The sequence below is a fragment of the Salmo salar genome, chromosome 29, assembly GCF_965601325.2.
Source record: "Salmo salar chromosome 29, fSalSal1, whole genome shotgun sequence".
Taxonomy (NCBI): Eukaryota; Metazoa; Chordata; class Actinopteri; order Salmoniformes; family Salmonidae; genus Salmo; species Salmo salar.
This window is the reverse complement of record NC_138319.1, coordinates 5648685-5668743: the sequence shown is the minus strand read 5'-3', so window position 1 is coordinate 5668743 and position 20059 is coordinate 5648685. Positions and strand designations below refer to the sequence as shown.

The window sequence follows — 20059 nt, the reverse complement described above, 5'->3', positions numbered from 1 at the left end:
GAGTGATAGAGAGAGAAGGCTTATCGAGTTACTTTGGCTAGTTGAGGAAGATGGAGATTAGGTGGGGAAGGGAGTGTTAGTGTGAGACAAAGCTGTTTCATGCCTGAACACGGGCATGAGAGAGACAGACAGACAGAGAGACAGAAAAAGACAGAAAGGAAGGGAGAGGGGGTGATGTATAGATGCTATAGAAACACAACAGGGTGAGAATCTTTATTTTTTTTAGCAGGAGAACACAACACACACACACACACACACAAAAAAGACAGTGTTAATTCATCAAAGATGAGAAAGCTCTCACTTTGCATGTGTTAAAATGTGTGTCATCCTGAAATAGAGTGCCTAAAACATTGACACTGGTAGCTTGCTAACTAGCTGCCATATGTGTGTCTGATGTTAAATAGTTAATAGCTATTAACACCTGTAGGAGAAGTTAAATAGTGTTGTGATACAAAGATTTCCCCTTTTGATGCTCTCGGCATAACTGTTTCACAGGGATGGAAATGAGTACTCTATTGGTCTGCCAATGCAGCAGGATGATGTCATTTTACTGACTATACTGAGGCTGCATCCCAACAAATGGCACCCTATTTCTTTCATATTGTAGTGCACTGGTTTTGACCAGAGCCATATTGGTTCTAGTCAATAGTGCTCTGTTTTATAGAGCCATTTGAGACGCAGGTGAGAGTTTACTTGCTTGGTCATTTCACTGAATGACCGTTTTATTAACATTATCATTAATGCAGAAACCATAACCCCGTTAACTCCAGTACAAGTTCATGATACAGTAGTTCTACTTCAGCAAATGAAGTATTCTCCTCAAGTTCATTTGCGAGTTAGATACACTATTATGCACATCATCATCAGATGTTGTGGATGTAGCCTAGCTACACACATCACTGCTGCTATAGGGGTAACAAGGTTATTTTGAAGGACACTTCATGTCTCTATTCCCTACAAAGTGCACTACATTTGACTAGAACTCTATGGACCCTGGTCAAAAAAAGTGCACTATATAGGGAAAAGGGTGCCATTTGGAACGTAGTCTCTGAAACATTCACCATTTTTTATAATAATGCATATTCATTCCTGATTCTTCATCAGGGCACAGGAGCTAGATGCATGTTGCAGAGTGTAAATCAATAATACACATTAGCCGTCACTGGTATTAGCTGTAATGATGCTCTCAATGCAAGCTGCTATGAGAATCTTCTCATTATAGACTGAGCATCTCTGGAACAGATTTAACAGGAACGCTCAGCTGAAATACAATAACAACAACACCATCTCCACTCCATTTTATGATATTGACTGAGGTACTTTAACTATACAGTAAGTATCTGAATCCCAAATGCCACCCTATGGGCCCTGGATAAAAGTAGTGCACTATATAGGGAATAGGATGCAATTTGAGACGAATACAGAGCTTTAATTTTTCTAGCTGTTTACGACCCATAACATGTTAATTTATTATGAATTAATAACCAACAGTGACACCGCATGCAGAGCATGGCATTAGCATTGCCATCAGACTTGGATATTGTAGTGAACCTCTAGTGATAAGATGTGGTGTTGTGAAACCAACCGTTTTGTTGTTGTTGTTTCCATTACTGTTTCCATTACTTCTGATGTTTACATTACTGTTGTTTTTGGCATGGTGTTTTTGCTTGTCACTCTTCTGCAGCAATCGTAGTTCTCTTTACCGCTTTGTTGTTGGTGTTGTTTCTATTACTGTTGTTGTTGTTGATGTTGAGACGACATCTCTCCTTGTCTTCCTCCAGCGATCGTGGTTCTGTTCATCACCCTGCGGCGGAGCAAGAAGGAGCCCCTCATCATCTCTGAGGAGGATGTCCGCGAGAATGTGGTAACATACGACGATGAGGGGGGAGGCGAGGAGGACACTGAGGCCTTCGACATCATCACCCTACGGAACCCCGCCGCCGCTGAGGAGCTCAAGTCCAGACGGGACATCCGGCCGGAGGCGGCCCAACAACGCGGGAAAAACCGAGGCCGCCACAGTCCCCCGGAGCTGAACCAGGTGGATGTGCAGGAGTTTATTAAACAAAGACTGGTGGAGTCGGACATGGACACTAGCGGGCCTCCATATGACTCCCTCCAGACCTACGCATATGAGGGTCAAATGTCTCCGACAGGTTCCATCAGCTCTCTGGACTCCCCGGGAACACACTCAGAACAAGATTATAACTACCTGGACGACTGGGGGCCTGAGTTTCAGAAACTGGCAGAACTCTACGGGGAGGATACGAATGTAGCAGAGTCAGATGTGGCAGTTGCGGTGACAGTGGCGACCTAGCCTGTCAACGTCGGTCACACCGTCTGTAAAACCAAAACTTTTCTCTCTCTGTCCTCCTCCTCGACTTGTTTTAAAACGATTAAATATAAATGCTTTTGAACTCGTTCCAGCTGATCTACTTTTACTGTTGAATTACAGACTGCCCCTTTTTTCAGTTTTCCATTTGGAACATGGGTCTAATATGCGGATGGATTGATTTTGGGGTAGAACAATATTAAGGATAACGGAAAAAGGAAAATATTTTTCCTGATGTATATTTTTTATTGCTCAATAAAGTCCTTAATTCCATATGAGTGGATATATGTGAAACGGAGTGTCAACTTTTTTTCTGAAGATTAAAGGTTATCTTAGAACAGACATCATTATGCAAAGCTTTATGCATTTAATGCACAAAAAAGTTATATTGAACCTTCACTTTCAGGTTTATCTATTCTAAACAATCATTACAGCTGGTCATGTGTGACACCACACAACAACAATTAAATTGACACTAAGGCTTCTTAATCAATTTTACAACATAGATAGCAACAATTCTTCTTAAAATGTATATTGATTGCAAAACCGCCACTAACTGGGCTTTTAATTTTATACCAGTATGTACAACTGTCTGCCTCGATAAGATAAAGGTCAAGTACTATACTGTACCTTGCATTAGAGAGTCATGACATTCATGTTAAGAAAATAAAATACTATTCTGAAAAATGACATCAGAGGGGAATCAAGGATGTTGCATTAGTTTATCATGGTCTATAAAACACGGTCCCTATAGACCTTGAAACCTTGTCCCAAATGGCACCCTATTCCCTAGGCCTAGTACACTACTTTTGGCCAGAGCCCTATGGGGCCTGGTCAAATAGTGCACTATATAGGGAATATAGTGCCATTTGGGATGCACTATTGCAGGCTTTTTACTGTGTGTGCTTATTTCATGAAAATAACTCAAGATATATGTTTAATTATTTATTTCCCTAAGCCTCCTTTTTGCATTTAAATGCTCAGTCTGATTGTGTGGGCGTGTTGATACAAGTATAGTATATTTACATACAAAGCCCAGATTGGTAGATAGGACTTTTAGACTCTAGAGGAGGGTACATTTGCAAATAAATGATGACTGGTCATTGGTCAGAATAATGAGATCAAATTGTGATGTCATGATCTGGGCGTAAAACTCCATCCCACCTGAACAGGCTGAAATTCCAGGCTTTTTTTTCAAACAGCTCTTACACACAAAGGGAATTATAATTTTCACAATTTCAGAGTGTTATTTCAACTTCACAGTGTGAACATCATAAAACCAAAAAAGGAAAATCTATTTTTTTGGCTGCACTGCCCCTTTCAACATAAGCCTTGAACCTAGCCAGCTATCAGTCTCCTATGGTCTGTCTGTCATAAGTTCCTCCTGGAACTGCATGGCTGCTACTGAGACACTGACAGGGCTGGATGAAGGGATGAGAGACTGATTAATATTTCAGTCCCTCTGCTTTCTCTCTCATTCTCTTTTTCTCATGCTCTCGCTCTTTATTTTGCTATTTCTCTCTCCCTTACAGTCTCTTTTCCCCCTGCATCTCGCTCTCTCTCCCTCTTGCCCCTCTGACGCTATACCTCTATATAACTCTCTTTCTCTCTCTCTTTCTCTCTCCTTCACTTGCTATCTCTGTTTCTTTTGTCTATTATCCTTCTCTTCTCCCAGATTCACAGGTACAGTATAAAAGAGAGTGAAGTGAGTCACATCGGTGTTAAAACATTGGGATATGGATAAATGCTCTGAGTTACTGGGGCTTGGTTTGGGGCAGAGATGAGAACTGAAAGAATTTTAATCCAGCACGGGATGATGGAGCAGAGAGTATCATTATCATTATGAGTGTGCACGTGTGTGTCTTTGCACGTATTTGTGTATGTATGTATGTGCATCTGTGCATTGGATCCACTTCAAATTTGATTCCCTGTCCACCTGATTATGTCAGAGTCAATGTGTTCCAGTCTCACTGGGGGGAAAGGAAATCACTTACCAGCTCTAATTGATGTAATTGCGCAATCAACACATTTATAAATGTGTAATAAAAAAAAGCATTTAAACAGGATGCAATACCTTTGACCCAGAAGGCAACGTGCTGTGTGATGTATAAACAGTGCACTGTTTTGTGTGTGTGTGTGTGTGTGTGTGTGTTCTTTACATTTATGCCTAACATACAGTGCAGAGAGTAAATCCAGTAGAGAAAAGAACAGTCTTGTAGTTTTTACGAGGGGATATTTTTCATACTTGACTGGCATAACTAATCTCAGTAACACTTTACTTGACACCCAGTGTCATAACACGTTATAACACCGTCATAGCATATCAGAATGTCATAACAGCTGACATAACTTGTCATAACCTGTCATAATAGGGCCATCAGACTGTCATGACACATACAGTATATTAAGACCTGTTGTGACATATATTGTGTTATTTTATGGCTGGTTATGACACCTACATAAGAGTGTCAAAACCCACAAACCCTACCACACAAGACAAAACATTCCATTACACCATAGCCTACTTGTCAACAGTAAGTTTATGTTATATACAATTTTCTGAAATTGACCATATTAAATGATTGTTGTATTTGTGCACCCCAAAGCTCTGTTGCTGATGACTGAGATGAATGCAGGAGAAGATTTCAGGAGCATGACAAGTCACCCTCTTTTTGACTGATGACTGATGTAAGGGCATGTACATGATAGGTCTATCTGGCTTATATGATTATTAGGGTCATAATGCTTCTTGACATTGTCATAAAGTGTATTCTCTTTAAGTTATTTAAAATATGAATAAAAAGCATGACTGTAAAGAATTCATTACAACAACAAAATACTTATTGGCAGGGAAAAAACACATTTGAATAAATGTGGGTTTTGACACTCTTATGTGGGTGTCATACCCAGCCATTAAATAATGCAATATATGTCCCAACAGGTGTAAATATATGGATCATGACAGTGTTATGACCATATTATGACAGGTTATGACAAGCTATGTCAGCTGTTATGACATATTATGACATGGTTATGACATGTTATGACACTGGTTGTCAAGTAAAGTCTTACCCTAATCTCACATCAATTTGTCACATGTTTGGTAATTAGGCAAGCACAGTTCTTAAAGGTTGTAGTTAAGAAACTATCTTAACAGCATGTTTAATTGATTGTAATATAACAAAGGGTTTCTTGTAGGGGATGCCAAATTCTGCATTGAATTGTGTTTGAGTGTGCATAGGTAAGTTAATGGAAAATTACCCTATTTTACATTTTGACGTCAGAAGTGATGAAATCTCTGCACACCATAGGTTTGGGTTGCACCAGCTTTCTATGAAAAGGAGTAGATTTAGTCGGTGTCACAAATAGTACCCTATTTCCTTCAGAGCATTGCCTGTAGATTTTATGGAAGTTGTTGCATGTGTGTGCCTCCCTGACTTGTATGTGTGTGTGGGCATGTCCACACTGAGCTGAGTGGTTGTGTAATGCTTGGCCTTAAGAGTCAATACTGAGAGGCCTTTCATGGCATTTGAGGTCAGAGGCTCCCCAGAGGACCACAAACAGCCTGCCAGGCATCACGGACACAGGGTATAAATATGTGATTAAAGGAGGGCCTATCATTTCATATTCTGAATTTTCATTAGCCTTCAAAGTGTCTGAAGGTGAAATGGAAGACATCAAAGAACTAAAACCCATCTTCAAAAGCCAACCCACGACCAAACTTAAAGTAGACAGTGTTATTTGCGCTGGAAAAAGTAATGAGTTATGAAAAAAAATGATGCTGACATTTCACTTCAAGAAGAAAACGGTGAAAAAGTGTCATATTGACCAGGGGTTGTGATGCCACATAGAAACAGAATGACAGATTAATTCATTGTAAATCTATGTTGTCATTCAAAATTTGAGGACCAGGCAGAAAATACTAGGATAGTCAAAGGCCTTGGAACTGTAGACAGACACACAAACCCATTCATCTTAAAAAAAATTCAATCACATGGGTACAATTCTTAGCCTTTTAAAATTATAAACTTGTATTAGCTAACACAATGTGCCATTGGAACACAGGAGTGATGGTTGCTGATAATAGATAATAGACCTCTGTACGCCTATGTAGATATTCCATTAAAAATCTGCTGTTTCCAGGTACAATAGTAATTTACAACATTAACAATGTCTCACTGTATTTCTGATCAATTTGATGTTATTTTAATGGACAAAAAATAGTTTTTCTTTCAAAAACAAGGACATTTCTAAGTGACCCCAAAATTTTGAACGCTAGTGTACATCTCGGTGGAGTTGGGTTGCGACGACTGTGGGCAGAGTGTACATCCGACTACACCGAGACGCTGTCGGTAGATACAAGAAAACAGTTGGTGGTTGTGTTTGACATTTTATTTTACAGTTTCTCAATCGCTTTGGCTCAATTCTCAAATGAGAATTATTTTTTTCAAAAAAATAAGTTCAAATCTCTGAACAACTAGTTTCTTGTTCACACCAGATTTACATTTGTTATTAATTTAACCCTCATTAAATGTTGGATGTTTTAATTAACTTTTGTACACCTGTGGTGTTCCCTGTCAAAAATGACCGGTCATTAGAAATGAATGGGTGAGACTACAATTAGTGTGTTAAATTGAGTTCAGGCACATGCCCATTCATCAGATGGACACCCTTCCTCTCCCAGACCCCACGTGCATGTGTGTTTGATCATGGCAACCCCCATGGCAACCCCCATGGGAGCCTTTCCCCAATATAATCTTTTCCCCACGGGAACCACACCTGTTGGCATTCTCACAGACAATCGCAACATTGTTTCAATAATATCTAGAACTTTTTTCCACAGCTCTGGTATATCAAGCTTTTTGAGGCCTTGCTCACAATTCATTCTGTGGCAACACAATGACCGAACAATATACTGTATGTGAGGCTCTTGATCATATCTTTGATCATGACACTCGTGAGGAGGAGAGGCCAGGAAACTGACCTGTGAAGATGCATTAGAGGAGGAAGTGTCAGAAGTTGAAAACAACACAAAATATGATCCAGAGACAACTGATGTGGAGACAACCGAGACAACCGATGTGGAACAATCCTGTGATGAGGAAGAAGGCCCTGCTGAGGTTGTTGTTTCATTCCAGTCAAAGAATGACAATTTGTCCTGGTCTTCTTCCCCACCTGAGAGGAGAGGTCGGCTGTCAGCTGAAAATGTTATCAGGATGACCTCAGAGCCAACGAGATACGCCATATCCTGGGTTGATGTTATAAAATCCTGCTTCGAACTGTTCCTGACAGAGTCAATCAAAACATAACCAACCTGGAGGGGAGACGCGTTTACAAAGACAACTGGAAGGAGGTAGACCGGACAGACGTCCAAGCATACGTGGGTCTCTTGAATTTGGCTGGTGTGTACAGATCCAGAAACTAATCTACCACCAGTTTATGGGATGCAGAGTCTGGTCGGGCAATTTTTCATGCCACTATGACACTCCAGACATAATCCATACATTAATCCATATATTATGCATTTTATACTCAAAACTAGTTGTATGAGCTCAGGTGAATGAGGCCTACAGGCCATAAATAGCAAATAGAAGTTCAAAACTTGTAATGTTCACAAGAACTACATTTGATAGAAAGATCGAACACAACATTTGGTGATAATATATCTATTATTATGGATTTATAATCAGCTATAATGTGGCGGTAATTTTGGACTGGGAACACAGAATGAATTAGCATGAAACGAACACAACAGGAGGGTTAAGCAAATTGCAAAAGTACAACTTTAACTAGATGCACATGGCTTGCTGATCAAAACTGATGAGTTGATTCTCAGTGAAATTGTTATACTCTTCACAACTGTCACGTCCTGACCAGTAATAGGGGTTATTTGTTATTGTAGTTTGGTCAGGACGTGGCAGGGGTATTTGTTTTATGTGGTTCGGGGTGGTGTGTGTTTAGTGGTGTGTTTGATTTATTATTCCGGGGTTTTGGGCATTGTTCTATGTTAATGTATTTCTATGTTTAGTCTAGTTCTTTGTAGTTCTATGTTTAGTTTATTGGGGATTGAACCCTCAATTGGAGGCAGGTGTTTTCTCGTTGCCTCTGATTGAGTGTTCTATAAATAGGTATGTGTTTGTTTTAGTATTTGTGGGAGATTGTGCTGTGTATAGCTTTGTGCCTTACCGGCCTGTTATTAGTCATTGTGTTTTTTTTTGTGTACGTGTTGTTTTGGTTCACCTTCTTGTCCATTTAATAAAAAGAAGATGAGTGCACATTTCCCCGCTGCGTCTTGGTCCACTTTACCCTACGACAACCGTGACAGAATCTCCCACCAACCAAGGGCCAAGCAGCGGGGTAAGGAGCAACGGGAGAATCATATGGACTATCGGGAGTTTTGGACGTGGGAGGAGATTTTGGCCGGAGAGGACCCATGGAGGAAGTCTGGTGAGGACCGGGAACGCTACTGGGGAACACGGCTGGCGTTCAAACCGGAGAGGCAGCCCCAATCATTTTTTAACGAAAATGCTATTTTAAAATCGGACGGCTCGATTGCACAAAGGAGTTCTGTATCTATAATTCTTAAAATAATTGTTATGTTTTTTGTGAACGTTTATCGTGAGTAATTTAGTAAATTCACTGGAGGTATGCTAGTTCTGAACGTCACATGCTAATGTAAAAAGCTGGTTTTTGGTATAAATATGAACTTGATTGAACAAAACATGCATGTATTGTATAACATAATGTCCTAGGGTTGTCATCTGATGAAGATCATCAAAGGTTAGTGCTACATTTAGCTGTGGTTTGGGTTTATGTGACATTATATGCTAGCTTGAAAAATGGGTGTCTGATTATTTCTGGCTGGGTACTCTGCTGACATAATCTAATGTTTTGCTTTCGTTGTAAAGCCTTTTTGAAATCGGACAGTGTGGTTAGATTAACGAGAGTCTTGTCTTTAAAATGGTGTAAAATAGTCATATGTTTGAGAAATTGAAGTAATAGCATTTCTAAGGTATTTGAAAATCGCGCCACGGGATTACACTGGCTGTTGCGTAGGTGGGACGATTTCGTCCCGCCTAGCCCAGAGAGGCTAAACATTCTTTCATCGTGTGAGCCATCACATGCTAAATGAGAACAAGTTCTCATTTACAACTGCGACCTGGCCAAGATAAAGCAAAGCAGTGCGACAGAAACAACACAGAGTTACACATGGAATAAACAAGCGTACAGTCAATAACACAATAGAAAAAAGAAAGTCTATATACAGTGTGTACAAATGGCATGAGGAGGTAAGGCAATAAATAGGCCATAGTAGCAAAGTAATTACAATTTAGCAGATTAATAACCTGTTAGGGATAGGGGGCAGTATTTTCACGGCCGGATAAAAAACGTACCCGATTTAATCTGCTTACTACTCCTGCCCAGAAACTAGAATATGCATATAATTAGTAGATTTGGATAGAAAACACTCTAAAGTTTCTAAAACTGTTTGAATGGTGTCTGTGAGTATAACAGAACTCATATGGCAGGCCAAAACCTGAGAAGATTCTATACAGGAAGTGCCCTGTCTGACCATTTCTTGTCCTTCTAGGGCATCTCTATCAAAAATACAGCATCTCTGCTGTAACGTGACATTTTCTAAGGCTTCCATAGGCTATAGGAAGGCACCAGAAAGTGGAATGATACCTCTGCAGTCTCTGGGCGATAAACAGCAGGGGTTTTTGTGAGTGGTCCTTCTGAGGACAATGACACTGGCGTGCGCATGAACGAGACGACTCCATTTTTTTCTTTCACTGTTTGAATGAATACAACGTCTCCCGGTTGGAATATTATCGCTATTTTACGAGAAAAATCGCACAAAAATGTATTTTAAACAGCGTTTGACATGCTTCGAAGTACGATAATGGAATATTTTGAAATTTTTTGTCACGAAACGCACCGGCGCATCACCCTTCGGATAGTTACCTGAACGCACGAACAAAACGGAGCTATTTCAATATAACTATGGATTATTTCGAACCAAAACAACATTTGTTGTTGAAGTAGAAGTCCTGGGAGTGCATTCTGACGAAGAAGAGCAAAGGTAATCCAATTTTTCTTATAATAAATCTGACTTTGGTGAAGGCTAAACTTGCTGGGTGTCTAAATAGCTAGCCCGTGATGCCGGGCTATGTACTCAGAATATTGCAAAATGTGCTTTCAAAAGCTATTTTAAAATCGGACACCTCGATTGCACAAAGGAGTTCTGTATCTATAATTCTTAAAATAATTGCTATGTATTTTGTCAACGTTTATCGTGAGTAATTTAGTAAATTCACCGGAAGTTTTTGGTGGGTATGCTAGTTCTGAGCATCACATGCTAATGTAAAAAGCTGGTTTTATATATATATATATGAACTTGATTGAACAAAACATGCATGTATTGTATAACATAATGTCCTAGGAGTGTCATCTGATGAAGATCATCAACGGTTAGTGCTGCATTTAGCTGTGGTTTTGGTTTTTGTGACATATATGCTTGCTTTGAAAATGGGTGTCTGATTATTTTTGGGAGGGTACTCTCCTGACATAATCTAATGTTTTGCTTTCGTTGTGAAGCCTTTTTAAAATCGGACAGTGTGGTTAGATTAACGAGAGTCTTATCTTTAATTGTCATTTTAGTTTGGTCAGGACGTGGCAGAGGGTATTTGTTTTATGTGGTTCAGGGTGGTGTGTTAGTTAGGAGGGCGTTTGATTTATTATTTACGGGTTTTGAGTTATGGTCTATGTTGATGTATTTCTATGTGTAGTCTGGTTGATCTATTTCTATGTTGAGTTAATTGGGGTGGACTTCCTGTGTGGTGTTGCCTTTGATTGGAAGTCCTATATTAGTTGGGTGTGTTTGTCTGTGTATTTGTGGGAGATTGTTCTGTGTTTAGCCTTGTGCCTTGCCAGACTGTTTTGTTGATCGTTTGTTCTTTTTGTTCTTTTTGTACGTTCATTCTGAGTTTATTAAATGTCAAGATGAGCTTAAACATACCTGCTGCGTTTTGGTCCTCCTTCACCGACGACAACCGTGACACATATGTTTGAGAAATTGAAGTTATAGCATTTCTTAGGTGTTTGTATTTCGCGCCACGCTATACTACTGGATATTGGTGAGGCGTTCCGCTAGCGGAACATCTGTCCCTAACAGGTTTTAACACTAGTGATAGATGAGCAGATGATGGTGTGTAATGTAACGGTCGTCGTTTGTAGTTGAAGAAGAAGTGGACCAAAACGCAGCGTGGTAAGTGTTCATAATATTTATTTTCAAGAAACATGTAAACAAAATAACAAAAGGGAAAAACGAAAAAACGCACAGTTCCGTCAGGCACATAAGCTAAACAGAAAATAACTACCCACAAAACACAAGTGGGAAAAGGCTGCCTAAGTATGATTCCCAATCAGAGACAACAATAGACAGCTGCCTGTGATTGGGAACCCTACTCGGTCACAACAAAGAAATATACAACATAGAATGCCCACCCCACATCACACCCTGACCTAACAAATAGAGGAATAAAATGTCTCTCTAAGGTCAGGGCATGACAGTACGCCCCCAAAGGTGCCGACTCCCGGCCGCAAACCTGAACCTATAGGGGAGGGTCCAGGTGGGCATCTACCCTTGGTGGCGGCTCCGGTAAGGGGCGTAGCCCCCGCTCCGCCCGCTGATCCCTCCGCTTTTGTGTAACCGGACCATGGATCGTCGCCGGAGGAACCGGACCGTGGATCATCGCCGGAGGCTCTGAACTACGAACCGCCGCTGGAGACTCTGGACTGCGGACCGCTGCTGGAGACTGGACTGCGGACCGCCGCTGGAGACTGTGGACTGCGGACCGCCGCTGGAGACTCTGGACTGCGGACCGCCGCTGGAGGCTCCTGACTGGGGACCGTTGCTGGAGGCTCTGGACTGGGGACCGTCGCTGCAGGCTCCGGACCGGGGACCATCGCTGCAGGCTCCGCGCCATGGATCATCACTGGAAGCTCCGGGCCATGGATCATCACTGGAGGCTTCGTGCCATGGATCATCACTACAGGCGCCGGGCCATGGATTATCACTGGAGGCTCCGGGCCATGGATTATCACTGGAGCCTTCATGCCATGGATCATCTCTACAGGCTCCGGGCCATGGATTATCACTGAAGGCTTCGTGCCATGGACCATTACTGGAGGCTTCAGACCATGGATCATCATTGGAGGCTTCGTACGTGGAGCCGGAACAGGTCTCACCGGACTGGGAAGACGCACTGAAGACCGGGTGCTCGGAGCTAGCACAGGATATACTGGGCCGTGGAGGCGCACTGGAGGTCTGGATCGTAGGGCTGGCACAACCCGTCCTGGCTGGATGCTTACTTTAGCCCGGCAAGTGCGGGGCGCTGGCACAGGACGAACTGGGCTGTGAAGGCGCACTGGTGAAACAGTGCGTAGAGCTGGCGCAGGATATACTGGGCCGTGGAGGCGCACTGGAGGTCTGGAGCGTAGGGCTGGCACAACCCATCCTGGCTGGATGCTCACTTTAGCCCGGCAAGTGCGGGGCGCTGGCACAGGACGAACTGGGCTGTGAAGGCGCACTGGTGACACAGTGCGTAGAGCTGGTGCAGGATTTCCTGGACCGAGGAGGCGTACTGGAGACCAGGAGTGCTGAGCCGGCACAATCCATCCTGGCTGAATGCCCACTCTAGCATGGCAAATGCGGGGCGCAGGCACAGAGCGCACCGGGCTATGAATGCGCACTGGAGATATAGTGCGCATCACAGCATAACACGATGCCTGACTGGTCACATGCTCCCCACGGTAAGCATGGGGATTTGGCTCAGGTCTCAACCCGGACTCCACCAATCTCCCCGTGTGCCCCCCCCCCCCTCCTTAGTCACGTTTCGGATTTGGGGGGAGCTGCCTCTCGGGCTTCCGTTGTTGCCATGCTAGTTCCTCATAGCTTCGCCGTTCTGCTGTCGCTGCCTCTATTTCCTCCTTCGGACGGCGATACTCCCCGTCCTGCCTCCAGGGTGCTTTCCCGTCTAGGATTTCCTCCCAGGTCCATTCATCCTGACCACGCTGCTTGGTCCTTTGGTGGTGGGTAGTTCTGTAATGGTCGTCGTTTGTAGTTGAAGAAGAAGTGGACCAAAACGCAGCGTGGTAAGTGTTCATGATATTTATTTTCAAGAAACACGTAAACAAAATAACAAAAGGGAAAAACGAAAACACACAGTTCCGTCAAGCACATAAGCTAAACAGAAAATAACTACCCACAAAACACAGGTGGGAAAAGGCTGCCTAAGTATGATTCCCAATCAGAGACAACGATAGACAGCTGCCTCTGATTGGGAACCCTACTCGGTCACAACAAAGAATTATACAACATAGAATGCCCACCCCACATCACACCCTGAACTAACAAATAGAGGAATAAAACATCTCTCTAAGGTCAGGGCGTGCAAAGTAAATAAAAACAATATGGGGATGAGATAGGTAGATTGGGTGGGCTATTTACAGATGGACTATGTACAGCTGCAGCGATCGGTTAGCTGCTCAGATAGTTGATGTTTGAGGGAAGTGTAAGTCTCTGGTCTCCAGTCTCCAGTCTCAAGGAATGTTTGTGATGTCTGCTAAATTGGCAAATTACCTGCCAGGTGACATAGTAATGAAATAGGAATCACAATCTTACCAATCAACCGATCAAGTTTGAGAGCATATACTGTATATGGAGCTTGCCCACAGCACGATCACTACCATTTTTTAACATGGAGGAACATCACAACCCTGAACAGCAGCTACATGCTTGTTGAAGTGAAAAAAGAAGATGTTTAAGAATGCGTGGTGATGGTGTTAGGGGAAGACTTAATAGAAGAAGAGGTAGAAGGCAAAGAATAAGAGTCCCTGATGAAATCAGAGCCACAATTGTGGACCATGTCATAAACCATGGTCTTACAATGGAAGAGGCTGGTCATAGTGTACAGCCTAATGTAAACAGGTCCACAGTGTCATCAATTGTGCAAAGATTCCGTAGGGAAAACAGGTAAATATGTACTCATTCTTTACTTTTCTTACAGCATTTCATTCACAATACAGCAACTATTGTAAAGGTAAATGCAAGTCTGAAAATCACAATGTACTGTAAGATATGTATGAGGAATATACAGTAATACAGCAAAATTTAAATACAATATACTATCTGTAACACGATATATTTGTGAATTCTACATGTCATATATAGGACTGCACAATGACCTCATGCTGGTCATAGCCAACAATTCCATCAGGCTAAGAGAGATCCAAAGTGCAATCATAAATGACAACAATATATTCGCAAATATCAATTCTGTCAGCATTTCCACTACAGTGCCTTGCAAAATTATTCATCCAACCTTGTCGTTTTTCCTATTTTGTTGCATTACAACCTGTAATTTAAATGGTTTTTATTTGGATTTCATATAATAGACATATACAAAATAGTCCAAATTGGTGAAGTGAAATGAAAAAAAATTACTTGTTCCAAAAAATTATTTATAAAAAAAAGAAAAAGGAAAAGTGGTGATTGCATATGTATTCAACCACTTTGCTATGAAGCCCCTAAATAAAATCTGGTGCAACCAATTACCTTCATAAGTCACATCATTAGTTAAATAAAGTCCACCTGTGTGCAATCTAAGTGTCACATGATCTGTCACATGTATATATACACCTGTTCTGAAAGGCCCCAGAGTCTGCAACACCACTAAGCAAGGGGCACCACCATGCAAGCAGCACCACCATGCAAGCAGCACCACCATGCAAGCAGCACCACCATGAAGACCAAGGACCTCTCCAAACAGGTAATGGACACATTTCCCACGGAGCGCCATTAAATCCATTATTAAAAAATGGAAAGAATAAGGCACCACAACAAACCTGCCAAAGAGAGGGCCGCCCACCAAAACTCACAGACCAGGAAAGGAGGGCATTAATCAGAGAGGCAACAAAGAGACCAAAGATAACCCTGAAGGAGCTACAAAGCTCCACAGCGGAGATTGGCGTATCTATCCATAGGACCACTTTAAGCCGTACACTCCACAGAGCTGGGCTTTACGGAAGAGTGGCCAGAAAAAAAGCCATCGCTTAAAGAAAAAAACAGGCAAACACTTTTGGTGTTCGCCAAAAGGCATGTGGGAGACTCCCCAAACATATGGAGGAAGGTACTCTGATCAGATGAGACTAAAATTTCGCTTTTTGGCCATCAAGAAAAACACTATGTCTGGCGCAAACCCGACACCTCTCATCACCCCAAGAACAACATCCCCACAGTGAAGCATGGTGGTGGCAGCATCATGCTGTGGGGATGTTTTTAATCGGCAGGGACTGGGAAACACAAACAACTGGATTCGTTATACCTTTCATGCCCTGCCTCCAGTCCACTTACCGATATCTGAACAAGAGAGCCTCATCGAAATTGCAACAGGCGGTTCTGTGAAAATTCAATTTAATCAGAAGCCACTGCTAGATTTCTGGATAGGGCTGCACTCAGAGTTCTTGCCTTTGCAATTCGCGCTGTTAAGAGTCTGATGCCCTTTACAACTAAAGTACAGTTTAAGTCAGAAGTTTACATACACCTTAGCCAAATACATTTAAACTCAGTTTTTCACAATTCCTGACATTTAATCCTAGTAAAAATTCCTTGTCTTAGGTCAGTTAGGATCACCACTTTATTTTAAGAATGTGAAATGTCATAATAATAGTAGAGAGAATGATTTATTTCAGCTTTTATTTCTTTCATCACATTCCCAGTGGGTCAGAAGTTTACATACACTCAATTAGTATTTGGTAGCATTGCCTTTAAATTGTTTAACTTGGGTCAAACGTTTCGAGTAGCCTTCCACAAGCTTCCCACAATAAGTTGGGTGAATTTTGGCCCATTCCTCTTGACAGAGCTGGTGTAACTGAGTCAGGTTTGTAGGCCTCCTTGCTCACACACGCTTTTTCAGTTCTGCTCATGTCACGCCCTGACCATAGAGAGCCATTGTTTCTGTCACGAGAATATTCAATCCCAATGATGATAATAACAATCTCTATAGCTTTGACCAATTCTCCAGAGGTTGTAAGGCCATGGTTAATAGAAGAAGCAGACAAAGTCCCAGAATTCTGCAAAAGGTTAGTTCTTTATTCAGAGAGCTCTAAAAATTATACAATGCACATAGCCTTTTATACCTCACATTTGGTCATATAAATGCCCCTCCTCTTCTCTAACACTGTTTACAAGTTTTCTCCAACACATACATTGCTTATCATATCCTGCAACATGTTACATAATCTACTGCAAGCCTAACGGTTTCTCCCCTCCCTGGGTGGGGCGAACTCCTTCCTATTATCAGTTTCACAGTGGTCACAAGTTGTCTGTCACAAGCTGTCTGTTAACCTGTTGGGTCTAGGGGGCAGCATTTGCACGTCTGGATAAAAAAAATGTACCCGATTTAATCTGGTTACTAATCCTACCCAGTAACTAGAATATGCATATACTTATTATATATGGATAGAAAACACTCTAAAGTTTCCAAAACTGTTTGAATGGTGTCTGTGAGTATAACAGAACTCATTTGGCAGGCAAAACCCTGAGACATTTTCTGACAGGAAGTGGATACCTGATGTGTTGTATTGACTTTAAACCTATCCCATTGAAAAACACAGGGGTTTAGGAATATTTTGGCACTTCCTATTGCTTCCACTAGATGTCACCAGCCTTTACAAAGTGTTTTGAGTCTTCTGGAGGGAGATCTGACCGAACAAGAGCCATGGAACGGTGATGTCCCATTAGACACCTGGCGCGCTACTTCATGTTGGGTACCCTCGTTCCAATACGTTATAAAAGAGTATGCATTCGTCCACCTTGAATATTATTCATGTTCTGGTTAAAAAAGGCCCTAATGATTTATGCTATACAACGTTTGACATGTTTGAACGAACGGAAATATATTTTTTCCCCTCGTTCATGACGAGAAGTCCGGCTGGCTTACATCATGTGCTAACGAGACGGAGATTTTTGGACATAAATGATGAGCTTTTTTGAACAAAACTACATTCGTTATGGACCTGTGATACCTGGAAGTGACATCTGATGAAGAGAATCAAAGGTAATGGATTATTTACATAGTATTTTCGATTTTAGATCTCCCCAACATGACGTCTAGTCTGTATCGCAACGCGTATTTTTCTGGGCACAGTGCTCAGATTATTGCAAAGTGTGATTTCCCAGTAAGGTTATTTTTAAATCTGGCAAGTTGATTGCGTTCAAAAGATGTAAATCTATAATTCTTTAAATGACAATATAATATTTTACCAATGTTTTCTAATTTTAATTATTTAATTTGTGACGCTGACTTGACTGCCGGTTATTGGAGGGAAACGATTTCCTCAACATCAATGCCATAGTAAAACGCTGTTTTTGGATATAAATATCAACTTGATAGAACTAAAAATGCATGCATTGTCTAACATAATGTCCTAGGAGTGTCATCTGATGGAGATTGTAAAAGGTTAGTGTATCATTTTAGCTGGTTTTATGGTTTTGGTGACCCTGTCTTTGACTTGACAAAACATTACACACAACTCTTGTAAATGTACTGTCCTAACATACTCTAAATTTATGCTTTCGCCGTAAAACCTTTTTGAAATCGTAAAACGTGGTTAGATTAAGGAGATGTTTATCTTTCAAATGGTGTAACATAGTTGTATTTTTGAAAAATTTGAATTTTGACATTTATTTGGATTCAAATTTGCCGCTCTTGAAATGGACCTGCTGTTGATGGAGTGCACCACGGGTGGCACGCTAGCGTCCCACCTAGCCCCAAGAGGTTAATAGTTCCTCTTTTCTTAAACGTCTCACTTACATTGCTAAATAGTAAGTCTTACTTGTCCTATGCACACACATTAGAGAATTACAGTCTCAAAATCACTCAATTATACATTTCAGACTGGAATCTTTTAGTCATTATCTTAACATACAAATTATTCTATCAGTTTCTCTATGGTGAAGTAGGTCAGGGTGTGACTGGGGGGTATTCTAGTTTATTATTTCTATGTTGGTGATTTGTATGATTCCCAATTAGAGGCAGCTGGGAATCGTTGTCTCTAATTGGGGATCATATTTAGGTAGCATTTTTCCCACCTGTGCTTGTGGGATATTATTTTGTGTTTTGTGTTTGACCCTGGTGCTTTGTGTTTGTGCATGTGCACCACTTAGTCACGTTTCGTTGTTTCTTTATTTGTTTTGTTCAAAGTTTCACTATAATAAATAATGTGCAACTCAACATCCGCTGTGCCTTGGTCCAATCATTACGACGACCGTGACAGCCCAACCATTTTCTATAGTATTGAGGTCAGGGATTTGTGATGGCCACTCCAATACCTTGAATTTGTTATCCTTAAGCCATTTTGCCACAACTTTGGAAGTATGCTTGGGGTCATTGTCCATTTGGAAGACCCATTTGCGACCAAGCTTTAACTTCCTGACTGATGTCTTGAGATGTTGCTTCAATATATCCACATAATTTTCCTGCCTCATGATACCGTCTATTTTGTGAAATGCACAAATGAACGTGGTACCCAAGGATGAATGTGGTACCCAAGGATGAACCAGATTTGTGGAGGTCTACAATTTTTTTCTGTTTTCTTGGCTGAGTTCCCACTGGAATTGTGATACAGTGAATTATAAGTGTTGGAAAAATTACTTGTGTCATGCACAAAGTAGATTTCCTAACCGACTTGCCAAACCAATAGTTTGTTAACAAGAAATGTATGTAGTGGTTGAAAAACGAGTTTTAATGACTCCAACCTAAGTATATGTAAACTTCCAACTTCATCTGTATGTGAGAGTGGATTCTCGGCCCTCACTAGCATAAAAACTAAATACAGGCACAGACTGCGTGTGGAATATTATTAATTATAGTTATAAGACTGAAACTCTTCAATACAACCCAACATTGCACAGTTATGTGCATCCTTTCAAGCACACCCTTCTCATTAACCTATGGTTAGTTATTCACAATCTTTGATGAACAAATAGGGTTTTATATGTAAGATGACTAAGTAAAGAGAACAATTATTGATGGTTATTATATTGTTATTTGTGCCCTAGTCCTATAAGAACGCTTTGTCACTTCTCACGAGCTGGGTAGTGACAAACTCACACTCATTCTTATGTTTAATAAATGTATTGTATAGTGTGTGTGTGACAGGCTTACAATGATGGCAAAAAACAGCATTTCAGAGTGCTCTGACCCTGGTGCTAGAGGGGGTACGCAGCTCGAGGTTGAATGTTTGAAGGTATACGGGACTATATAAAGTTTGTGAACCAATGTCAGAGCTACATCTTATGTCCAAATCATCTGTCATATCCAAGCTTTTTCCCAAATAGCTTTTAATCAACTACCAAAATCTAGATTTGAGATTAAGCGATTAAGAGCAGGAACAGTTAGTTAGGGATAGTCTCTTGGCACACATATATAATTCACTAACTTTTCTGCAGTGATATGTTGGAAAAACATGACCAATAGGGAGTGATATAATTAAAGGGGCAATCTGGGATTGGTACATACATTTTGAGATTTAATTCATGATATATAGCCATTAATTGAACAACATAACATGTAAATGCTTCATGACTGCTATACCCCATTAGAAACCCAAAATATTTGAGTGGTGACATTTCACACCCCATTCCTCAGCTGTTTACCAAAACAA

At 41.2% G+C, this 20059-nt stretch overlaps 1 protein-coding gene across 1 annotated transcript in view; it reads left to right on the top strand.

Moving 5' to 3' along the window:
• Positions 1-2623, top strand: part of LOC106590046 (cadherin-18) — a 215459-nt gene extending 212836 nt beyond the window's left edge. Inside the window, exon 12 of the mRNA XM_014180558.3 lies at positions 1782-2623. Coding sequence (XP_014036033.3) covers positions 1782-2314 — 533 coding nt within the window. The 3' untranslated portion in view covers positions 2315-2623. The remainder of the gene's footprint in view (positions 1-1781) is intronic.
• The last annotated feature ends 17436 nt before the right edge of the window (positions 2624-20059 follow it).